The sequence below is a fragment of the Echinops telfairi genome, unplaced genomic scaffold, assembly GCF_000313985.2.
Source record: "Echinops telfairi isolate 266 unplaced genomic scaffold, ASM31398v2 ScPeMD7_1;HRSCAF=3_0, whole genome shotgun sequence".
Classification (NCBI taxonomy): Eukaryota; Metazoa; Chordata; class Mammalia; order Afrosoricida; family Tenrecidae; genus Echinops; species Echinops telfairi.
In genome coordinates, this window is record NW_022103896.1 from 53,534,027 (window position 1) to 53,552,191 (window position 18,165).

General features: G+C 43.7%; 1 protein-coding gene across 1 annotated transcript in view; it reads right to left on the minus strand.

Annotated features, from left to right (window-relative positions):
- The window catches only part of ATP6V0D2 (ATPase H+ transporting V0 subunit d2), a 67,683-nt gene extending 65,928 nt beyond the window's left edge, over window positions 1–1,755 (minus strand). The window contains exon 1 of the mRNA XM_004697484.2: window positions 1,509–1,755. Coding sequence (XP_004697541.1) covers window positions 1,509–1,638 — 130 coding nt within the window. The 5' untranslated portion in view covers window positions 1,639–1,755. The remainder of the gene's footprint in view (window positions 1–1,508) is intronic.
- Window positions 1,756–18,165: the final 16,410 nt, after the last annotated feature.

Consider the following 18,165-nt stretch of genomic DNA (forward strand, 5'->3'; position numbering starts at 1 on the left):
AATATTTGCTAGATATATATAATTATATATTATATTATATATATTATATAATTATAAAATATATATAAATTATATATTATAATTTATATCTACTTAGGCCTAGTAGAAATCAAAGCTGGGGTTTTACCATCTAAAGGGGTCCCTCAACTGGCATCTCTGTTGGTCTTTTCTTAAGCTTCAGCACGACAGATTACAAACACCCCAACAATACCCTCACTTCCTTGCTCTTCGCAGCCTCCCCCTTTGTGGCGGAGGAGCACTGTGGTCTGTGGGGTTTGAATGGCTGGTTTGTAGAGAAAGGCCTTTCTCCCAGGCACATCTGGGTGAACTTCAGCTTCCAACCTCCTAGTCGCATGGGGGCCAAGGGCCCTCTCCAAACAAAACTAATCCAAACCCAACCCACTGCTGTCCGTCAATTCTGATTCGAGGGTTTCTGAAACAGTAAATCTTTACTGGAACAGACAGTGTCATCTTTCTCCTTTGGAGTGGATAGTGGGTTTGAACCACTGACCCTGCAGTGAGCAGTCCAGTGCCTAACCCACAGCACCACCAGGGCCCCTTTCCCAATCAGTAAACTAAAACACTGCCATCAAGTTGATGGTGAGACAGTGAGCTGATAGGACAGCGTAGAACTGCCCCTGTGAGTTTCTGAGATGGTAACTCTACAGGAGTAGAAAGCCCTGTCTTTCTCACCAGGGGCAGTTGGCGGTTTTGAACTACTGACTTTGTGGACCTCAGCTCAATGCATAACTGCTAGGGTTCCCCCAATCAATGGATACTAAAAAAAACAGGCTATAGAATAAATTTCTCTAGATCAGGCCCTCCCCGCCTATAGGCTACTTTCTTAAAAGAATATTATACAAATAGTATTATATATACATGTAATAAATTAATATTATAAATTCAAATAATATTTATAAATTATAAATGCAATTTATAAATGTAAAATTTATCATTTTAAATATATAATAAAATTTTAATATATATAAGTATATCATATAAATTTATAATTTATAAATTATAAATGCAAATAATTGATAGGACTACAGGAACCAACCCCACATATATTGAAATAGTTATCAAAATATTTTCAATATTTGTACTTAATGTTGTGCTTTTTAATTAAGATAATAGGTATGGAGACCAGAGGAGGAGAATAACATGCATTGTAAGTTTGAGATCGTTGAAAGCCCAAATGTGTTTCAGGTGCTCTGAAAGACTGGGCAGGGATACAAAAACCACTGCTCATTTCCGTTAGTGAGAAAGCCACAAATCTTGCCAATAGCACCCACCACAATTTGTTGTCTAGATTCATAATTACAGAAGAGAATAAATTTCACTAAAGAGAATATTGAAAATATTTCTTTCCTCATTCAGGTCCGTGAACCCCTGAAATCTGTACCCTGGGAATAAAGACCTCTGGGACCTCTAGCTAGGCCATGGAAACATGTTAACAAGACGAGACATCATTTCCCCTCTTTGAAAATGTTGAGAAGCATTGCACATACCTTCCAGGTTCTCACACTGGACCAGGTTGACATAGTCCTGCTGGGTCAGGAGGCTGGCTTTGCACCCTCGCACCAGGCCCTCCAGGTAGCCATGGTCTACGTTAAAGTACAGCTCTGAGCTCTCAGGCATGGGGAAGGAGGTCTCCGCCGACTGAGACTGAAGCAGACTGTGGTTCCGGTCAGCCGCGAGGACGTGTCCTGGTCTGGAAAGAGTGCGGTGGTTACCAGACAGAACAAGCCAGCTTGTCAGCTGAGAGTCAGGGTTCTCATGACCAGTTTCCCCCAGTTTCAGTAGCTTTGACCACAGCAGGTCCTGTGTTTACAGCAACAGTGAATCAGTCAGATGACCCAAGAACACACAGGGGAGGGAGAGTTCGAGGGGCCGGATGCCGGGGCTAACACTTATCCCCTTCCAGAGCACCCGACCCCTCCCCAGATTCGCTGTTGGCAGGTCTGAAGTCCCTGGCTATTTTGTAAACATTTCTTCCCTCACCCAAGCTTTTACCTAAATCCAATTGTTCATTGTAAACTACATTTGTCCTAGATTTCTTGTGGACTGTTAATATAAGCAGGTGATGGGGGTGGGGTGCTGCTTCCCACCTAGTAAGGAGGCCACTCGCGCACTCCCTGTTAACCAATTGATTCCAACTCATAGCGACCTTACAGGACAGAGTAGAAAGCTCCACGGTGTTTCTAAGTCTGTACCTCTTTACGGGAGCAGTCAGCCTTATCTTTCTAAAACAAATTGGTATAGATTGGCTGTGGGTTTGAACTACTGACCTTGTGGTTAGCAACCCAGTGTACAACCCATTGTAACTCCAGAGCACCTTCAATCAGGGGCAGTATACCTGAACAAACAATCCAGGAAGCAGATCCTCCCAGCCTATAATCACCACTGCATTTATAAGAAATGGACAGCGTGTAAGGAACTCCTCAAAGCAGCCGCGGTGGCCTGGGAGGTGGAGTTTGAACCCACCGCCATCCACTCTGTGGGAGACAGAGGAGGCTTCCTACTCCAGTAAAGACCACAACCCCAACCCCACAGGGAGAGCTCCACTCTGTCACCATGAGGCAGAATCCACTCTGTGGGAGACAGAGGAGGCTTCCTACTCCAGTAAAGACCCCAACCCCAACCCCACAGGGAGAGCTCCACTCTGTCACCATGAGGCAGAATCCACTTGATGGCAGCAAGTTCAGAAGGGTTTTTGGGGGGTGGGGTGAGGGAAGGCATTCCTCACTTTGTTTTTCCTGTTTGAAGCTCACAGTGGTCACAGACAAGCTCCCGGAAGATGTGAGGCGGCTTGAGGTCCACACCCAGTAACAAGTAAACCAGAAAATCATGTATAGGCTCTGGGGGAATCGAATCATCTGAGGTTGTCCTCTGCAACGTTTTACAAACTGGGGCCGACCTAGGAGTGGACCGTGAGGTCAAGGTAGCAGATCACCCCAGCATTCACAAGTGAGATGGAATGGACAATGTCAGAGTACTCAGCACACAGGTATATGTGAGGTTGTCCTATGTCTGTGAATCTAACTTTGTATAAAATCCAGGAAGAAAACTAAGTGCCATCAAGTCGGTGCCGACTCGCGGTGGCTGTCTGGGTTGCAGAGTCTAACGATGCGCCTGGGGTTCTCAAGGTGGTGATCGCCAGGCCTTTCTTAGAAGATCCATCTGGGTGGACTAGCATAGCTGAGGGCTTCACCATTTACACCACCTAGGGGCTCCTGTGTGTGTGTGCATGTGTGTGAATATGAGTCCCTGGAGGAAATGGTTGGTTGTTCGAACCCACCCAGAGAATCCTTGAAATGTAAAACATATCTTTTTTTTCTGTGAATCATGATAGAAACATTGCTCTGACATAAGGTAAAATAGGAAGGTTTAGAGAAAAACTGTTAAGAAGCGGTCAAGTTTATCTGGAAATGCCTGTGGAGCATCAAAGTTGAAACAGTCAACCAGTGGTTAGCTCAGAACAGCAGGGGAACACTCAACTCTAAACTCAATCTGTGCGGCAGACACATTTTTCCAGGTTGGCTGCTCAGCAGTCTGCCCTTGATCTTTGGCAGTTTCTGTTTTTCTCTCTTTCTCTTTATATGTCAATAATCCTCCCGGAAGAAGCCTCTTGCTCTAGCGCAGGGATGGGGACTGTCTGGCCTGATGGCTGTACAAATAGGAAAACAAAAGCCAACCAAAACACATTGCCATCAAGGCGATGCCGGCTCATAGTGACCCCATAGGACAGGGAGAACTGCTCTCCTGAGTTTCTGAGATGGCAACTCTTTACAGGATTAGAAAGCCCCATCTTTCTTCCATGGAGAAGCTGGTGGCTTTGAACTGCTGACCTTGTGGATCACAGCCTAACCCATAATCACTATGCCACGAGTGCTCCTGGCAAAACCATCAATACCAGCTAATGTCACGCATCTCGACAAAAAGAAGCAGTTCCAGCCATCACATTAGGGGTGAGTTCATGTAACATTAAGGAGCCCTGGTGGTGTAGTGGTTACACGCTGGGCTACGATCCCGCATGGTCGGCAGTTGGAAACCACTAGCCACTCCTCAAGAGAAAGACTGGACTTTCTAGTTCCGTGAACAGTCCCAGTCTCAGAAACCCACAAGGGGTCTCTGTGACTCAGCATTGACGGGATGGCAGTGAGTAACTTAACATTTGACCAAATAGAGCAGGCTAGCTTTGTGGGTTTTTTTGGTTAGGCAAACTTTAAATAAAATGGTATGTGTCTATTCTTTACCTATAGTGCTTGTGTCAAAAACAGACATATTCATGTAAATACAATTCGATTTTTTATTTTGGTGATAAATTAATGTAATCTCACAACAAATCATTTAGAAAATAGAGAACACTATAGACAGGAAAGCATTTATTTTTCTAATCATTTTATTGGGGGGGGGCTCTTACAGATTTTATTACAAACCATCATTCAATGGTATTAAACACACTTGTACATATGTTGCCATCAACATTTCCAAAGAAATTTCTTTCTACTTGAGCCCTTGGTATCAGCTCCTCTTTTTTCTCCTCCCTCCCTTGTGAAACCTTGATCAATTATATATTATTATTGTTCTTTTGTGTCTTACACTGTCTGTTGTCTCCCTTCACTCACCTTACTGTTCCTGGGGGTTTTATCTGTCCTGAATTCCATGTGTCGAGAGCTCCTATCTGTACTAATGTGTGTACTCTGGTCTAGCTGGGTTTGTAAGGTAGAAGTGGGTCATGGTTGTGGGGGCAGAAAGAGGGCGGGAGGAAGCATTTAGGAACTAGAGGAACGAAGAGTGTTTTATCAATGTTATACTGCATCCTGGTTGAATCATCCCTTCCTTGTAACCCTTCTGTGGGGGGATGTCCAATTGTCTACAGATGGGCTTTGGGTTTCCACTCCAACCCCGCTCTTTCATATCAGTAAAATTGTTTGTTTTGGATCTTTTGATACCTGATATCTGATCCCGTCAACACCTCATGATCATACAGGCTGGTGTGCTTCTTCTGTATGGGCTTATTTGCTTCCCTGCAAGATGGCTGCATGTTTAACTTCAAGCCTTTAAGACCCCAGATGCTATACCTTTTGATAGCTGGGCACCATCCGCTCTCTTCACCACATTTACTTATGCACCATTTTGTCTTCAGCAATCTTGTAGGGAAGGTGAGTATCAAAGAGAATAGCAAAGCATTTACATATATCCAAGTATCAGCCGTGGCACCTAATTTTACCATAAAAACGGCATCAAAAATGTGCTGAAAAACTCGGCTTATACATGAGCATATACGGTACTTCTAAATATTATTGTTGTTATGTTCCATCCAGTCTGTATCAACTTATAGCAAACCTTATTTATGTACAGCAGAACAAAAGACTGTCCAGTCCTGTACCACCCACACAATTGTTGTTATGTTTGAGCCTATTTCTGTAGCCACTGAGTCAGTCCATTTCATTGAGATCTTGCTCTTTCTTGATGCCCTTCTACTTTACCAAGAATTATGTTCTCTTCCAGGCTAATTTTTAAGTTGATGATTTTGTATGGCCCACGGATGAGGTAATGCAATGTTCAAATGACACTTGGCAGAGAAAAGGTTCCCCAGCCCTGCTCTAGTGCCCAAATGCCTTTGCAGGCTGTCCTAGAGTCAATACAGCAAAGGGCCTAGAACAGTGCCCGGCACAGAGGACAACCCTTTGCATCCATTCTTCACTTTATCAACATGATTAGTTTCATTCTGGGAAAATTAGCTTTATTGGAAAATGGAAAAGCACCACATCAGATTACAAAATGGAAGATGATTACATTAGCACGCAACTGCCAAACCATGCAGAATGATAACCCTGCCAAGTTGACACATAACCTTAACCAACACAACTAGTGCTACTTTGGCCTCTACCTTGACATTCATTACTGTCCGTAGCAATGATTGTACGTTGATGTGCATAATAGGGAATAGAGTTTTTGCTATTGTCCTAAGTGCAAAATGTAGACTAATAAGACAGTGAGGAGTTATTGCCAGGTGCTGTTTAGTTGGTTCCAATTCATAGTACAAGGGCCCTTCAAAATGCCACACCTCCCTGGAGGTCTCCTCAGGCTGTGACCCACGGGACAGGTTGTATTCCACCCCAACACAAATGCAAATTGGCATAAAACCTAACTGCCACAGTCACATGAAGGGAGTATAAATTGAGTATAAACAAACAAACAAAAACCAACCCCAAATCAAACTAAACAACTTACCCTTTGCATAGATAGCACAGACAGCATATGTATGATATTAAAGTTTTCTGGAGGGAAACAATTAACTTTGTCTTGATTTTAACAGCTGTCGCGTGTTTCCACCTGAGCTGAGAGTAGCCATTTGTTCAAATTGAGTGCTCTTTGTGTCTGTTTTTTCTTTGCTTTGTTTACACACACACACACACACACACACACACCCACCCCACCCCCCCCTGTTTAACAGGATCTGTTGTGTTTCTGCTGAAGGCTTTCCCAATGGTTGGCTCTCATCTATTTCTGCCCACGTTGTTCAGCGACCTTGATTACACTCTTCCCAGTGTGTGACCAGCCTCGTGATTTCTACCACTGATGTCTTTGTAAATCGGTGAAATGTGGACGCGTGGAACCCGGAGTTGGCCTGGAATGTTCTCTAGCGTTGTCACCTCAGAGCTGTCTTCGGCTTGAGCACGTGCTGCCAGCGAGTTTCCACTGGAAAACGCTGCTCGCTCGTCTTGACCGCGGTCACCAGAAGGAAGTTCCTTCCCTACAGGGTCAAAATTCCTTATCACTTCCCAGACTGACTTTGTTTACAACAACAGGACGAGTTTAACTTGTTACCAGTTAAAATAAAAAGCCAGCGAAATCGCTTGTTTGTTGTGACTCAACTGTAAACGAAAGCTGGACTTCGATTCCACCGGTAAACCCACAGCGCGGGAGCCTCCAAGGGTCCAGGAAGCAGGAGCGGAGGAGACAGGAGCCCCCTCTGGCCGTGGCAGAGAGAGGGCCTCGCCAGAGAGCCAGCACTTTGAATTCCGGCTTGTAGCCACATAGACTAGAAAGCCTTGGTAGTCCAGTGGTTAACGGTTGGACTATGAACCTCAAGGTCAGCAGTTTGGAACTAGCTGCTGCACTTCTGGTGAAAGCTGAGGCTTTCTCCTGAAAACAAAGATTGACCCCTGGAAACCCACAGGGTCGGTTCTCCTCGGTCCGCACAGGGTCACCGTAAATTGGCATCGAGTCAGCAGTGAGGGATGGAGCAAGCCATTTAAACGATAAGAAAATGCATTTCTGTGTGTCAAAGCCATCCACTTGGGGTATTTCTGTTCGAGTCGTACTACGCAATCAAGACACTTCTCATTTAACGGAGGCTGAGTTGTCATTCTAAAAACAATCAGCGTCAGTGCCAGCAATGGTGACAGTAACAAGCTAGTGAGAGCTTTCTATGTACCTTCTCGCCGTGCTAACTGTTCTCTGCATCTTGGGTCACAGGGAGCGTGGTGTCTCACGTCCAAGTGCGACACAAAGAGGTTCAACAACTTGCCCGTGACCAGAGCGGTGACTGAGGGAGCAAGCCCAAAGTTTCCTGGTCTCACTTTCAATGCCTACAATCGAAACACAGCAGCTAAAGGGAATGACAGTGGATGTGTGGTTCTTAAATATTTTAGATGGCCTATTGGTAGTGGTAATGCATATTAGAAATAAATCTTGTATCCCCCCCACCCATTGTCTAACCATCGATTTCCTTGTGCCCCTTTTGTCTACTAAAAGTTGGTATCATGAGCTTTCATACTTGATTGACAGCAAGTGGTGGGGTGTGAGCACTTCAGACTTGTGTTATATTAAAAACAACAACAACAATAACTAAACACTGCTATGGAATCAGTGCTGACTCACAGGGACCCTATGGGGCAGAGCAGAACTGCTCTTTGGAGTTTCTGAGGCTATGAATCTTTATGAAAGCAGAAAGCCTCATCTTTCTTCCAAGGAGCGGCTGGTGGGTTCAAATGGCTGACCTTGTGGTTAATGTAACCTACTCTCCCACCAGGGCTCCCTATACCCACTAATAGAGAAAGTGAAAAGGTTGGCAGCAAGATGGCTGTAAAACAACACCACAACCTACTCAGCATGCCATAACCACAGTTGGATTCAATTTCTAGACTGCCAGATTGTTCCATTACTGTCACGACCTTCCAAGCAGAATCTAAACTCCCGGTGGCACACGGGAAGTCGTTTTTGGAATCCAGGGTGGATGATCCCTTCAGGACCAGCGGTGTGAGTGGCGATAATAGGAGGGTGGAGGGAGGGTGGAGTGGAAGGGGGAACCAATTACAGCAATCTACATATAACCTCCTCCCTGGGGGACAGACAACAGAAAAGTGGGTGAAGGGTGTAAGATATGACAAAATAATAATTTATAAATTATCAGGGGTTCATGAGGGAGAGGGGAACAGGGAGGGGGGGATGAGGAGCTGATGCCAAGGGCTTGGTTGGAGAGCAAATGTTTTGAGAATGATGTGGGCAACAAAGGTGCTTTGCACAATGGATATATATATGGATTGTGATAAGAGTTGTATGAGCCTCTGATTTTTAAAAAAATGATTTAAAAAATGATTTAAATGATTAAAAAAAAAAGAATCAGACAGATGACAACCAGAGCAGTCCCCCTAGAAACTGTCTGGCTAGAGAAGATGACCCTCCTTGTGCACCCTACATCGGACTTTGGGTTCAGGGCTTAAATGGAACCCTGGCTAATGCGTCTCCCTGAGCTAGGTAGGTCTTCTCAGGCGTACCATAAGCTTATGTGCTGGGTGCCTTAGGGGCACAACAGGTAAGGAGACTAAGAAAACTTCCGTTCTCAGCCTGAGTGCCCAATTGTGTCGTTTGAAACTTGCCAGCAGCCCTGGTGGCATTGCCGGGTCAACTTTGGCTGCCTTGGTCAAGAGTTTAAGCCCACCAGCCACTCCACCGGAGGAAGATAAGCGTATTTGGCGCTGGAAAGATTACAGCCTGGGAGGGAAGCCTGTCTAGGGAAGCCGTGAGTCAGACCTGACTAGATGGCCGTGGGTCTCTGGTTTTTGGCTAACCGACATCCTGTTGCATCCGGCCCCCTGATTTCCTGAGGAGGGCATGTGCATCTCCTGGAATTGAAGCTTTTAAAATAGTTCTAGAAAACTTCAGGGAGGGGGGCAATGAGAGGAAGGTCAGCGACTTGTTCTGAGGCCCAAAGATGCCAGCCAGCTGGGAGAGGGATGGAGCAAATGGACTCCCTAGTGACCTGAAAGTTTTCCTTCTAAAGCAAAGCGAAGCAAACCAAACCTACTCCCATGGAGATGATTTAAACTCACTGCTCTGGCTGTGAAGCTGTCCACCTTTACAGAAACAGAAAGGCTCATCTTTCTCGCAAGGCTCAGCTGGTGGGTTTGAACTACTGACCTCTGAACGCGCCACTGAATGCGCAACCCACTGTTCCACCAGGGCTCTGTTCCCTGCTCACAGTGGTCATGAAAAGGGGCATGTGATTTGACAGGCTTGCTTTCTCAGAGTTTTCAGTAGAAATTTAGAGGACCTACTGTGCTAGGTGGGATTTGTGATAATGAAATATTGCCTAGGAATGTTCTTTGCCTTCAAGGACTTCTGAGTTTGGTGGTGGTAGTATATGGGGGAACAAGCACCAACAGTCACCTACATTGAACATGTCAAGACAGGAGAGCTGAGTAACAGAAGCCTCATGGCCAAGTCAGTGGATCAAACCTACCCGCTGCTCCTCCGGGAGAGAGAGGAAAATGGACAGTCTCAGAAACCTTATGCCGGGCTACCATGAGTTAGAATCGACTCGAGGACAGAGGTTCGGTTTTGCTCTGGGTCAAGGAAGACTGTGTGACCTCGCTTTGCCGAGTGTACAAAGAGAAGAAACTGAAGAAAGAAAGAAAAAAAGACTTTTAGCACACCATAGACCGATTTTCCTCAGTGAAGCAGAGTAGGTACAGTGCTAATTTTCATGTAATGCCATCCTGTGGTAAGGAAAAGATTTCAGAGCTAGACCACTTATGGAAGAACTATCTAAAAGATGGGTGGCAGACATTTAAACAGGGTGCGATTTCCCTGCTTTTCCTGGGCACTGTTTTCTATAGGTATGCCTCATTCACAGGATCTTTAAAGGATAGTGAAGAAGCAAAGTAGATCCAAGCTGCTTCCCAAGAGTAGGCCACTGTATGGACGTGGTGCAGACTCTCAGGAAAGACCGGCACTGTGCTAACCTCAGACATCTTTGACTGAGGAGGGCAGCCGCATGCACCTGCAAACTATCTCTGAGGGGTTCTTTAGAGACAGTGTTATATAGGGTGCACCTTTGAACGGGCCTAGCATGCTGCCTTAGTACCGCTATCACAGGAATACCACTGGGGTATGGTTTCAGGAGGCTAGAAGTCAAAAGGAGGACACCAGCCTGGGGAATGTCGCCCTTTCTCTGTTCACTCTGGAGGAAGGTGCTTGTTTTCTGTGAACATTGGTAGGTGGTTTGTTCCTAGGAGATCTCCATGAATCTTGGCTTCAGTCTTCTAGGTCAAGGAGATTCTCAGCACAGGGACCTGGAGTCCAGAGGACATGTTCTGCTCCCGGCTCTCGTTTCTTGGTGGGACTGAGTGGTCCTGGCTCTCTGCTCTAATCCACCTTCTTTCATCTCTTGTTAGTGATACAAAGTGATGCAGGCCATGGAGCCCCTCGGACGTCACATCAGGGCGGTGTCCTGAAAGAAGGGGTCTCGTCTCACTCCAATCCCTTTAAAATTGTAGTGTAGATATGGAGTCGTTTGCTATTGCAACGTTTTTAAAATGGACTTTTCATTGTACATTAGGGGACAGACAGTTTACAAAGTACAGCATCAGAGTCACATTTAACAACCCATATACATTTTGGGTTTTTTTTGTGTGTGTTAGCCTATCCATCACAGTCACCTCACGTACCATCACGTACATCACATTTCTTCCCTGGGTTTCCCATTCCGAGTGCCCCTTCTTGCCCAGACCTCTCAGCATTGCCCTCGTTGAACTTTCTCACCGTACTCTACTGCAGGACTGCGGATAGAACAGTTGCACCTCCTTCATGGGTCCAGTTCAGCTACTAACGGAAAGATTGGCAGGTGGAATCCAGCAGCCACTCCAAAAGAGAGATGTGGCCGGCCCCCTTGATCAAGCCGTGGGAACCCTGTGGCGAAGTTTTACTTTGTCCTATGGGGTCACTCTGACTCAGAAATCAACGCAAGGGCCGTGGATTCAGTTGTGGACCTGTAATCTCTACTTCCTTTCCATCAGAGAGACATAATCTCATCCATCAGCCTTTCAGCAAATATCTGTAAAAGATGCAAAGCTCAAAACTCACTGCCATCGAGTAGTTTCCGACTCATGGTGACCCCACAGAGCAGTGTTCTCAACTTGTGGGTTGCGACCCCTTTGGGGGTCGAGTGACCCTTTCACAGGGGTCGGCAAATTCATAACAGTAGCAAAATTACAGTGATGAAGTAGCAACGAAAATGATTTTATGGTTGGGTGGGGGCCACCACGACATGAAGAATGGTACGTTAAAGGGTCGCAGCATGAGGGAGGTTGAGAACCCCTGCTCTGCCCCTTTGTGTCGCTGAGACTCTACACCTTACCGACAGCAGTCAGTCTCATCTTTCTCTCTCCCAGCCACAGGTGGTTTCAAACTGCTGATGATGCAGTTGACAGTCCCATGTACAACCCCTTATGCCACCAGGGCTTTCCTATAAAAGATATTATCTCACAATCGGAATCGATGACGATACCCAAGGTGATTTCTGAATATCAACACGCACATTTCTCCCATTGGCTAGAATTTTATCTGTGTAATATTTTTTGTTTGTTTGTGTGACTCAGGAGGCACTGAGTTTGTGTATCTCTTAATTTCCTCCTAGGTACCCCTACCTTCCCCCAACCTCACTTTTTGTTTAAGAGACTTGGTCACATGTCCTCGAGAGCTTTCCAAGATTTAGAATGTGCTTCTTTCAGCTTAAGGTGCCTTTGAATTTGCTCCTCTGCCTCCCAGAATTCCTATGTGCTGGTATGAAATGTGAAGGCTAGATTACTTTAAAGATTCTTTTTTTTTTTGCAAGATGATTTCATAGCTGTTTGGGTTGTCTGGATAGGAAGAAACAGGGACAGCTGCCCGTCATCTCTGTGTAAACAGTCACGTATGAAAACCAGCCAGATCCACCGTCTCAAATCATAACAAACTGGTTGTGGTTTTAATTTTTCATTCCTTCTTCACTTATTAACTGAATACTTCTATGAAAAGCAGTTTCCAGAATCAACTCTTGATTACCTGTAAATGCTTAGTTTACAGATTGTGAGGAAAAGTAGAACAAATCCCTAAATGTTTCCCTTTATCACCAGGCTTTAAGTGAGTGTGTTAGTTCCCTGGAGTCATCTAAAAGTGAGCCATCAGGATTTTAAAAACACCGGACAATGTTAGCCGATGGATTTAAACGGAGACCCTGTGCTCTTTGGGCACCCCCTGGCACAGTTTGATCGGGCCATTGCTTCCTGGGAGGACAGAATGGCCCATGTCCATTTTGCACATGGCAGCTCTGGAACCCAAAAGCTCTGGCATTTTCCACGCACTCTCTGCAGTGTAATTGATGTCCAGCAATTGGCATCATCACCCCCATGCCCGTCTGAAAGCCAAGCCCTATCCACTCAGAGTGCACTTTCTAAGAGCTTGCTGAGACCTGCTGTTGTGGATGCCCCCCCGCCCCCTTTCCCTAACTTGCCTGGGCAGTACTTCAGTTGTGCTAATTGAGTGTCTGTAAACAAAGACATACCAAAAAGACAAGCAAAACACACCCACCACCACAACAAAACCAACCCATCTCTAGCAAAGAAAACATTATGCTGAAAAAAACAGAAAATTTTAAAAGCCACATGAACTTCGTTCCTTAATGGTTCCTCAAGAACCCTGATTTGATGAAAATAGATCACCGTGAGAAAAGCCAGGAAGCATGTGACTATCTTCAGTACAAAACAAACAAACAAACAAGCAAACCTGAAAGCAAACCAATATTGCTCCCTCCCTCGACATTGATTCAGGCCATTGTCATGTTAGCCAGTCAAAGTGTGATCCTGGTTTAACTTAAAAGGAGGAGGGTTTGTGAACTGCTATCAGTCCTTAAGTTTCTGGGTTTAGCTGCAGCTGGAAGGACCCCTTATGTTGGAGGCCAGAAGTAGGACCCTTTATGCTTTGTTGACTTTGGATAATTTAAAGTTTTAAGGGTGCTGTAATATTTTCTCCTTCCTGCAGAGAAGACTGAAAGAATTTCAGGTGTTGGTCAGTGAGTAGATGCGCATGTGTGAGTGTGTGTGTGAGTGTGTGTGTGTGTGTGTGTGGGTGGGTGTGTGTGGGTGTGAGTGATTTGTAGTGGGCTCTTTGACCTAATGGTTCACCTTTTGTACTTTAACAAAATAATATTTTTTCTTTTAAGTATTAATTACCTGGACCTGGTTTAATACATCTTCTTTCATAATACCTCAGTGTTCCTCAATGACCCTGTTTTATTTCTTATTATGTAATCTGTTCTAAGCAAGAATTTTTTAATCCTATTATAGAAGCACATAAATCATTCATCACTCATTAATATGCAGTTCCAATACTATAGGTATGTCTAAGAGCAGAGGTGAAACGCTTGTAATCGTTGAATCTCTGTTCATTGCACAAAGGTCAGGAGTAGTTAAAAAGGCATGGGCGAACCACTGGATTCTGACCACTACACCACCAGGGCTCCCTTCTTACTGCCAGAAACATGATCACGGATTACTGTGAGAGGCGATATATTTTTCTGTTTTATTATATTTTGTTTTGTCCTTATTGGTTTCTTTTCTGCTCAACGCATCCTTTTTGAAAAATTTCAGCTACAACAGAAATAGATGATTTGAACGCTCTCCTTATGTCACTCTGAAGACATAACCTTTGCTAATGAACACTTGGGGTGAGCATTGACTAAGGTCAGACATGCATCAAAGTAGTCCGTGTCCAGGGCTTCAGAATGAATTCATTAAAGGTTTCAACCACAAGAGGGCACCCTAACATCATAGCTGCTGTGTTTTTATGAGGTCCACTTTACCTTCACAGCTGCTAAAGCAAATGGTACAACGTAGCAAAAAAGCTGACCTGGAGACCTCAAAGGACACCTCAAGAAAGTAAAGTATTATAATCAAATGTCAGACCTGGTGTTAGGAAGCCAAAAAAAGCACTGACTTTTCCCAACATGAATAATTTTTTTTTTTTTTTTAAGAAGAAAGCATTCAAGCCTCGAGTTGCAATATTGAAGGATTCTGTGGAGCCATGTTGGTATAGTGGGTTAATGTGTTGGGTTGTTAGTCACAAGATTATCAGTTCAAACCTACTAACTGCTCCTTGGGAGAAAGAAGAGGCTCTCTGCTCCCATAAAGCTTTATAGCCTCATAAACCCACAAGTGTAGTTCTACTCTTTCCTATATTATGAGTGAGAATTGATCTTATGACAGTGAATTGAGATGGGAAAAATATTGAACTAGGCAGGAAGCACCAAAAGAAGATGGAAGAGACACAGTCACTGTACCAAATGGAGCTGGTCAACACTCAACCATTTCTGGAGATAGCATGTGATTAAGAACTGGTGGTATTGATGGGAGTGGTTCAAGTGCTGCTGAAGACATTGGTAGAAAAATAAAATGGCTCCAGGAATTTATAGAATTCTGAGAATGTGCTTGACACAATAGATGTATGTATGAATTGTGATAAGAGTTGTATGAGCCCCCAATAAAATGATTTTTAAAAAAAGGCCAATTGAAATGTTTCAGCAGATGATCATGCAGAATGCATGGAAGTGGGTTATTATAGATGCAGCTAGGTTAAATTTAGCACTCTACCATTTGATCTCCCTTATGATCCATTTTGAATTTGTTATAGTTTTAAATATTTCTGCTTTATTTTCAACTGAGGTTTTTAATTTTTTTCCCAAATGTTTTTCTGTATATGAAATCCAGGATAGGTAAATCTATAGAGAGTAACTGGATTAATTTTCCTTGAAGATATGCAGGGGAGGTGTGTATGTTGGGAATGGGGAGCTAATAACAATGAGTATATGGATGAAGAAAATGCTCTAAAACTGATTGTAGTGATGATTGTACAATTCTCTTGATGTGATTGAACTGTTGGATTGTATAATATGTGAATTGTATGCTAATACACCTGTTGGGAATAAAAGGAGAAAAGAAATGTTTCAGCAAATGAATGCAAGAAATTTGGAAGACATCTTCCTTGTCAACTGAGAAGCAGAGACCCTTACTTTGCACATTCCAGAGAAAGATGATCTGGTTGAATGTGAATATGATCAAACAATAGCATTAATATCACAAGCAAGTAAATTTTTGATGATGATAATTTAAAAATACTTGCAGCTGTACATTACCAAAGAACTGCCAGCAATGTAAGCTGAATTCAGAAGAGGATGTGAACTGAAGGCTAGCACTGGTGATGCCAGAAGTGTCTTGACTCGAAGTAGAGAATCCCAGCGAGGTGCTTACCTGTGTTTTATCAACTGTGCAAGGGCGTTTGGTGTGTGGATTACAACAAATTATGGCTAACACTGCCCAGAATGGGAATTCCAGCACACTTGATTCTGCTCTTGGGGAACCTGTATGTACAAGTTCTCTGTATACAGAGACAATTGTTCAGACAGAATAAGGGGAGGCTTTATGGCACAAAATCAGGAAAGGTGTGACTCAGGGTTGTATTCTCTTATTCAACTTATGCAAAATGCATGCTGAGCAAATAATCTTAAGAAACTGGACTATATGAAGAAGTACATAGTATCAGGAGTGGGGGAAGACTCATTATCAATCTGTGATTTGCAGCTTGCTTGCTGAAAGAGAAGTTGACTTGCAGGGCTCACTGTGAAGATCAAGACTACAGCATGCAGTGTGGAGTACGTATCATTATAAAAACCACACCAAACCTGCACAAATGGTCCAATAAGCAACATAATGGTCAACAAAGGAAAGATTGAAGTTGTCAAGGATTTCACTTAACTGGACTTACATTTAACACTCAGAGTAGTAGCAGTAAAAAAAAATAAAATAAAGGATTATCTTGGGCCAATTTGCTGTAAAAGACTGTTTCAAAGTGTTAAAGCAAAGACATCACTTTGAGGAATAACGTGTGCCTGACATAAGCCATGATATTTTCTTTTAAAATATATATGTAAATTAATAATTTTATTGTGAAGCTTTTACAAATCTTATCATAATCTACCATTCAGTAGTATTAAGCATGCTTGGACATACGTTTCCATGATTATTTTCAGCTGCTCACATGCATGGGAAGGCTGGACAATGAATAATGAAGACGGAAGGAAAAGGGGTGCCTTTCACAGATGACATTGTTAAGAAACATTGACTGTAGCATGAATCCCAGAAGAACACACAAATCTGTCTTTCAAGAAGCCAGAGTGGTCCTTGGAAGAGAAGATAGATGTGCTAGTTATGTAATGGTCAATTTAAGAATTCAGTGTGTAGGGATGGAGTCTAGCCTGTCAATCAGGTCATAGCCAATGAGGCTTCTGTGTGGGCATAACCTTTCCCTAAGGATTCTGGGAATTTTGCTATTTCCTCCTTGGAAGTGGGGGACTCTCTGCTCACACCCTGGGGGACATAGCAGCTGATAAGACACATGGACTCACGCTGATGCAGCCCTGGGTGCTAGAGAAGCCATGCAGGGACCCCTGCCAGCGCTGAGATGTTTCCAATGCCACTGGATCCAAAGGCTTTCTACCCACTGGCCTGTGATCTTCTGCATTCAGTGTCATTGTATGTGTTACCTGAGTCTAAAGAGGAATTTGTAGATTGGTATCAGACATATGGACTAATATTGGACGTATGGACTTGATCTGGACAGGGCTGGGATGCTTTCTCAACATTCAATTGCTCTTGTATATAAATCTCTTTCTTATACACATGTGTGTGTCCATGGATTTGTTTCTCTAGTCTATCAAGACTAACACAATAGAGAAACTTCAGCTCATGTACTTTGGACATGTTTTCAGAAGTAACCAGTCCCTGGAGGAAAGTATCATGCTTGGTTAAGTAAGGGGTTAAGGAAAAGGAGGGAAACCCTCCACTAGATGGCCTGACGCAGTGGCTGTGAGAATGGGGCGGGCCGGCAGTGCTCAGGGTTGCTCGCTGTGAGTCAGACTAGGCTCCTCAGTGACCCCAAACAGCAACCACTACTTGTGATATTTTAACTTGGAAAATCTTATATCAAACTTGATTTATTTTTGTTTCATATTTTGTTTAATTACTTAAGACATTACGTTTTATTGACACATCATTCACATATCATACAATCCAATGGTTTGAACACATTTTGAAAGTTCAGTCATCATCACAGTTTGAGAACGTTTTCTTCTTTCTTGTACTCATCGCTATTAGCTCTCCAATTCTCCCCAACTTCCCTTGCCATAACCCCAAGAAATTATTAATCCAGTTATGTCTATAAATTTGCCTATCCTGGATTTCATATAAAGAAAAACATACAAAAACCCTTCCACCCCCCTCCTCCAAACAAAAGCAAAAACAAAAAGAAACAGGCAATAACAGGGAAAAAAATAAATCAGGGGAAAAACCTCAATTGAAAAGAAAGAAAATAATTTGGACACATTTAAAATGAATCACGAGGGAGAACAAATAATAAAGTCACAGCAAACTTTACAGAAATGATTTCTAGTTGTTTGTGTTAGGAAATTTTCTAGACCTTTCATTAAATGTCAGACCCTGCCATTCTTAATTTTTCAACCCACCTTGTCCAATGACCATTGGCTTTCATCACGAATGCAAACCTGAGCTATTCCTCTCTTCCTCCCGTGAACAAAGGACTCGTTGCCTTGTCTGCTGCTGCTGCACCCCTGGCTTCATTTATCCTGGTGTTCACCGGGAGCCTGGCGGGCAGAGTGGTTACGCTCTGGGCTGTTAACTGCAGCATCAGCAGCTGCGAGGCTCCATCATTCCTGGGAGAAAGACAGGGCGTTCTACCTCTATAAAGAGGTACAGTTTGAAAAGCCTAGAGGGGGCAGTGTCAAAAACTGACTCGAGGACAGTGAGTTTCGAGTTTGAGATATAT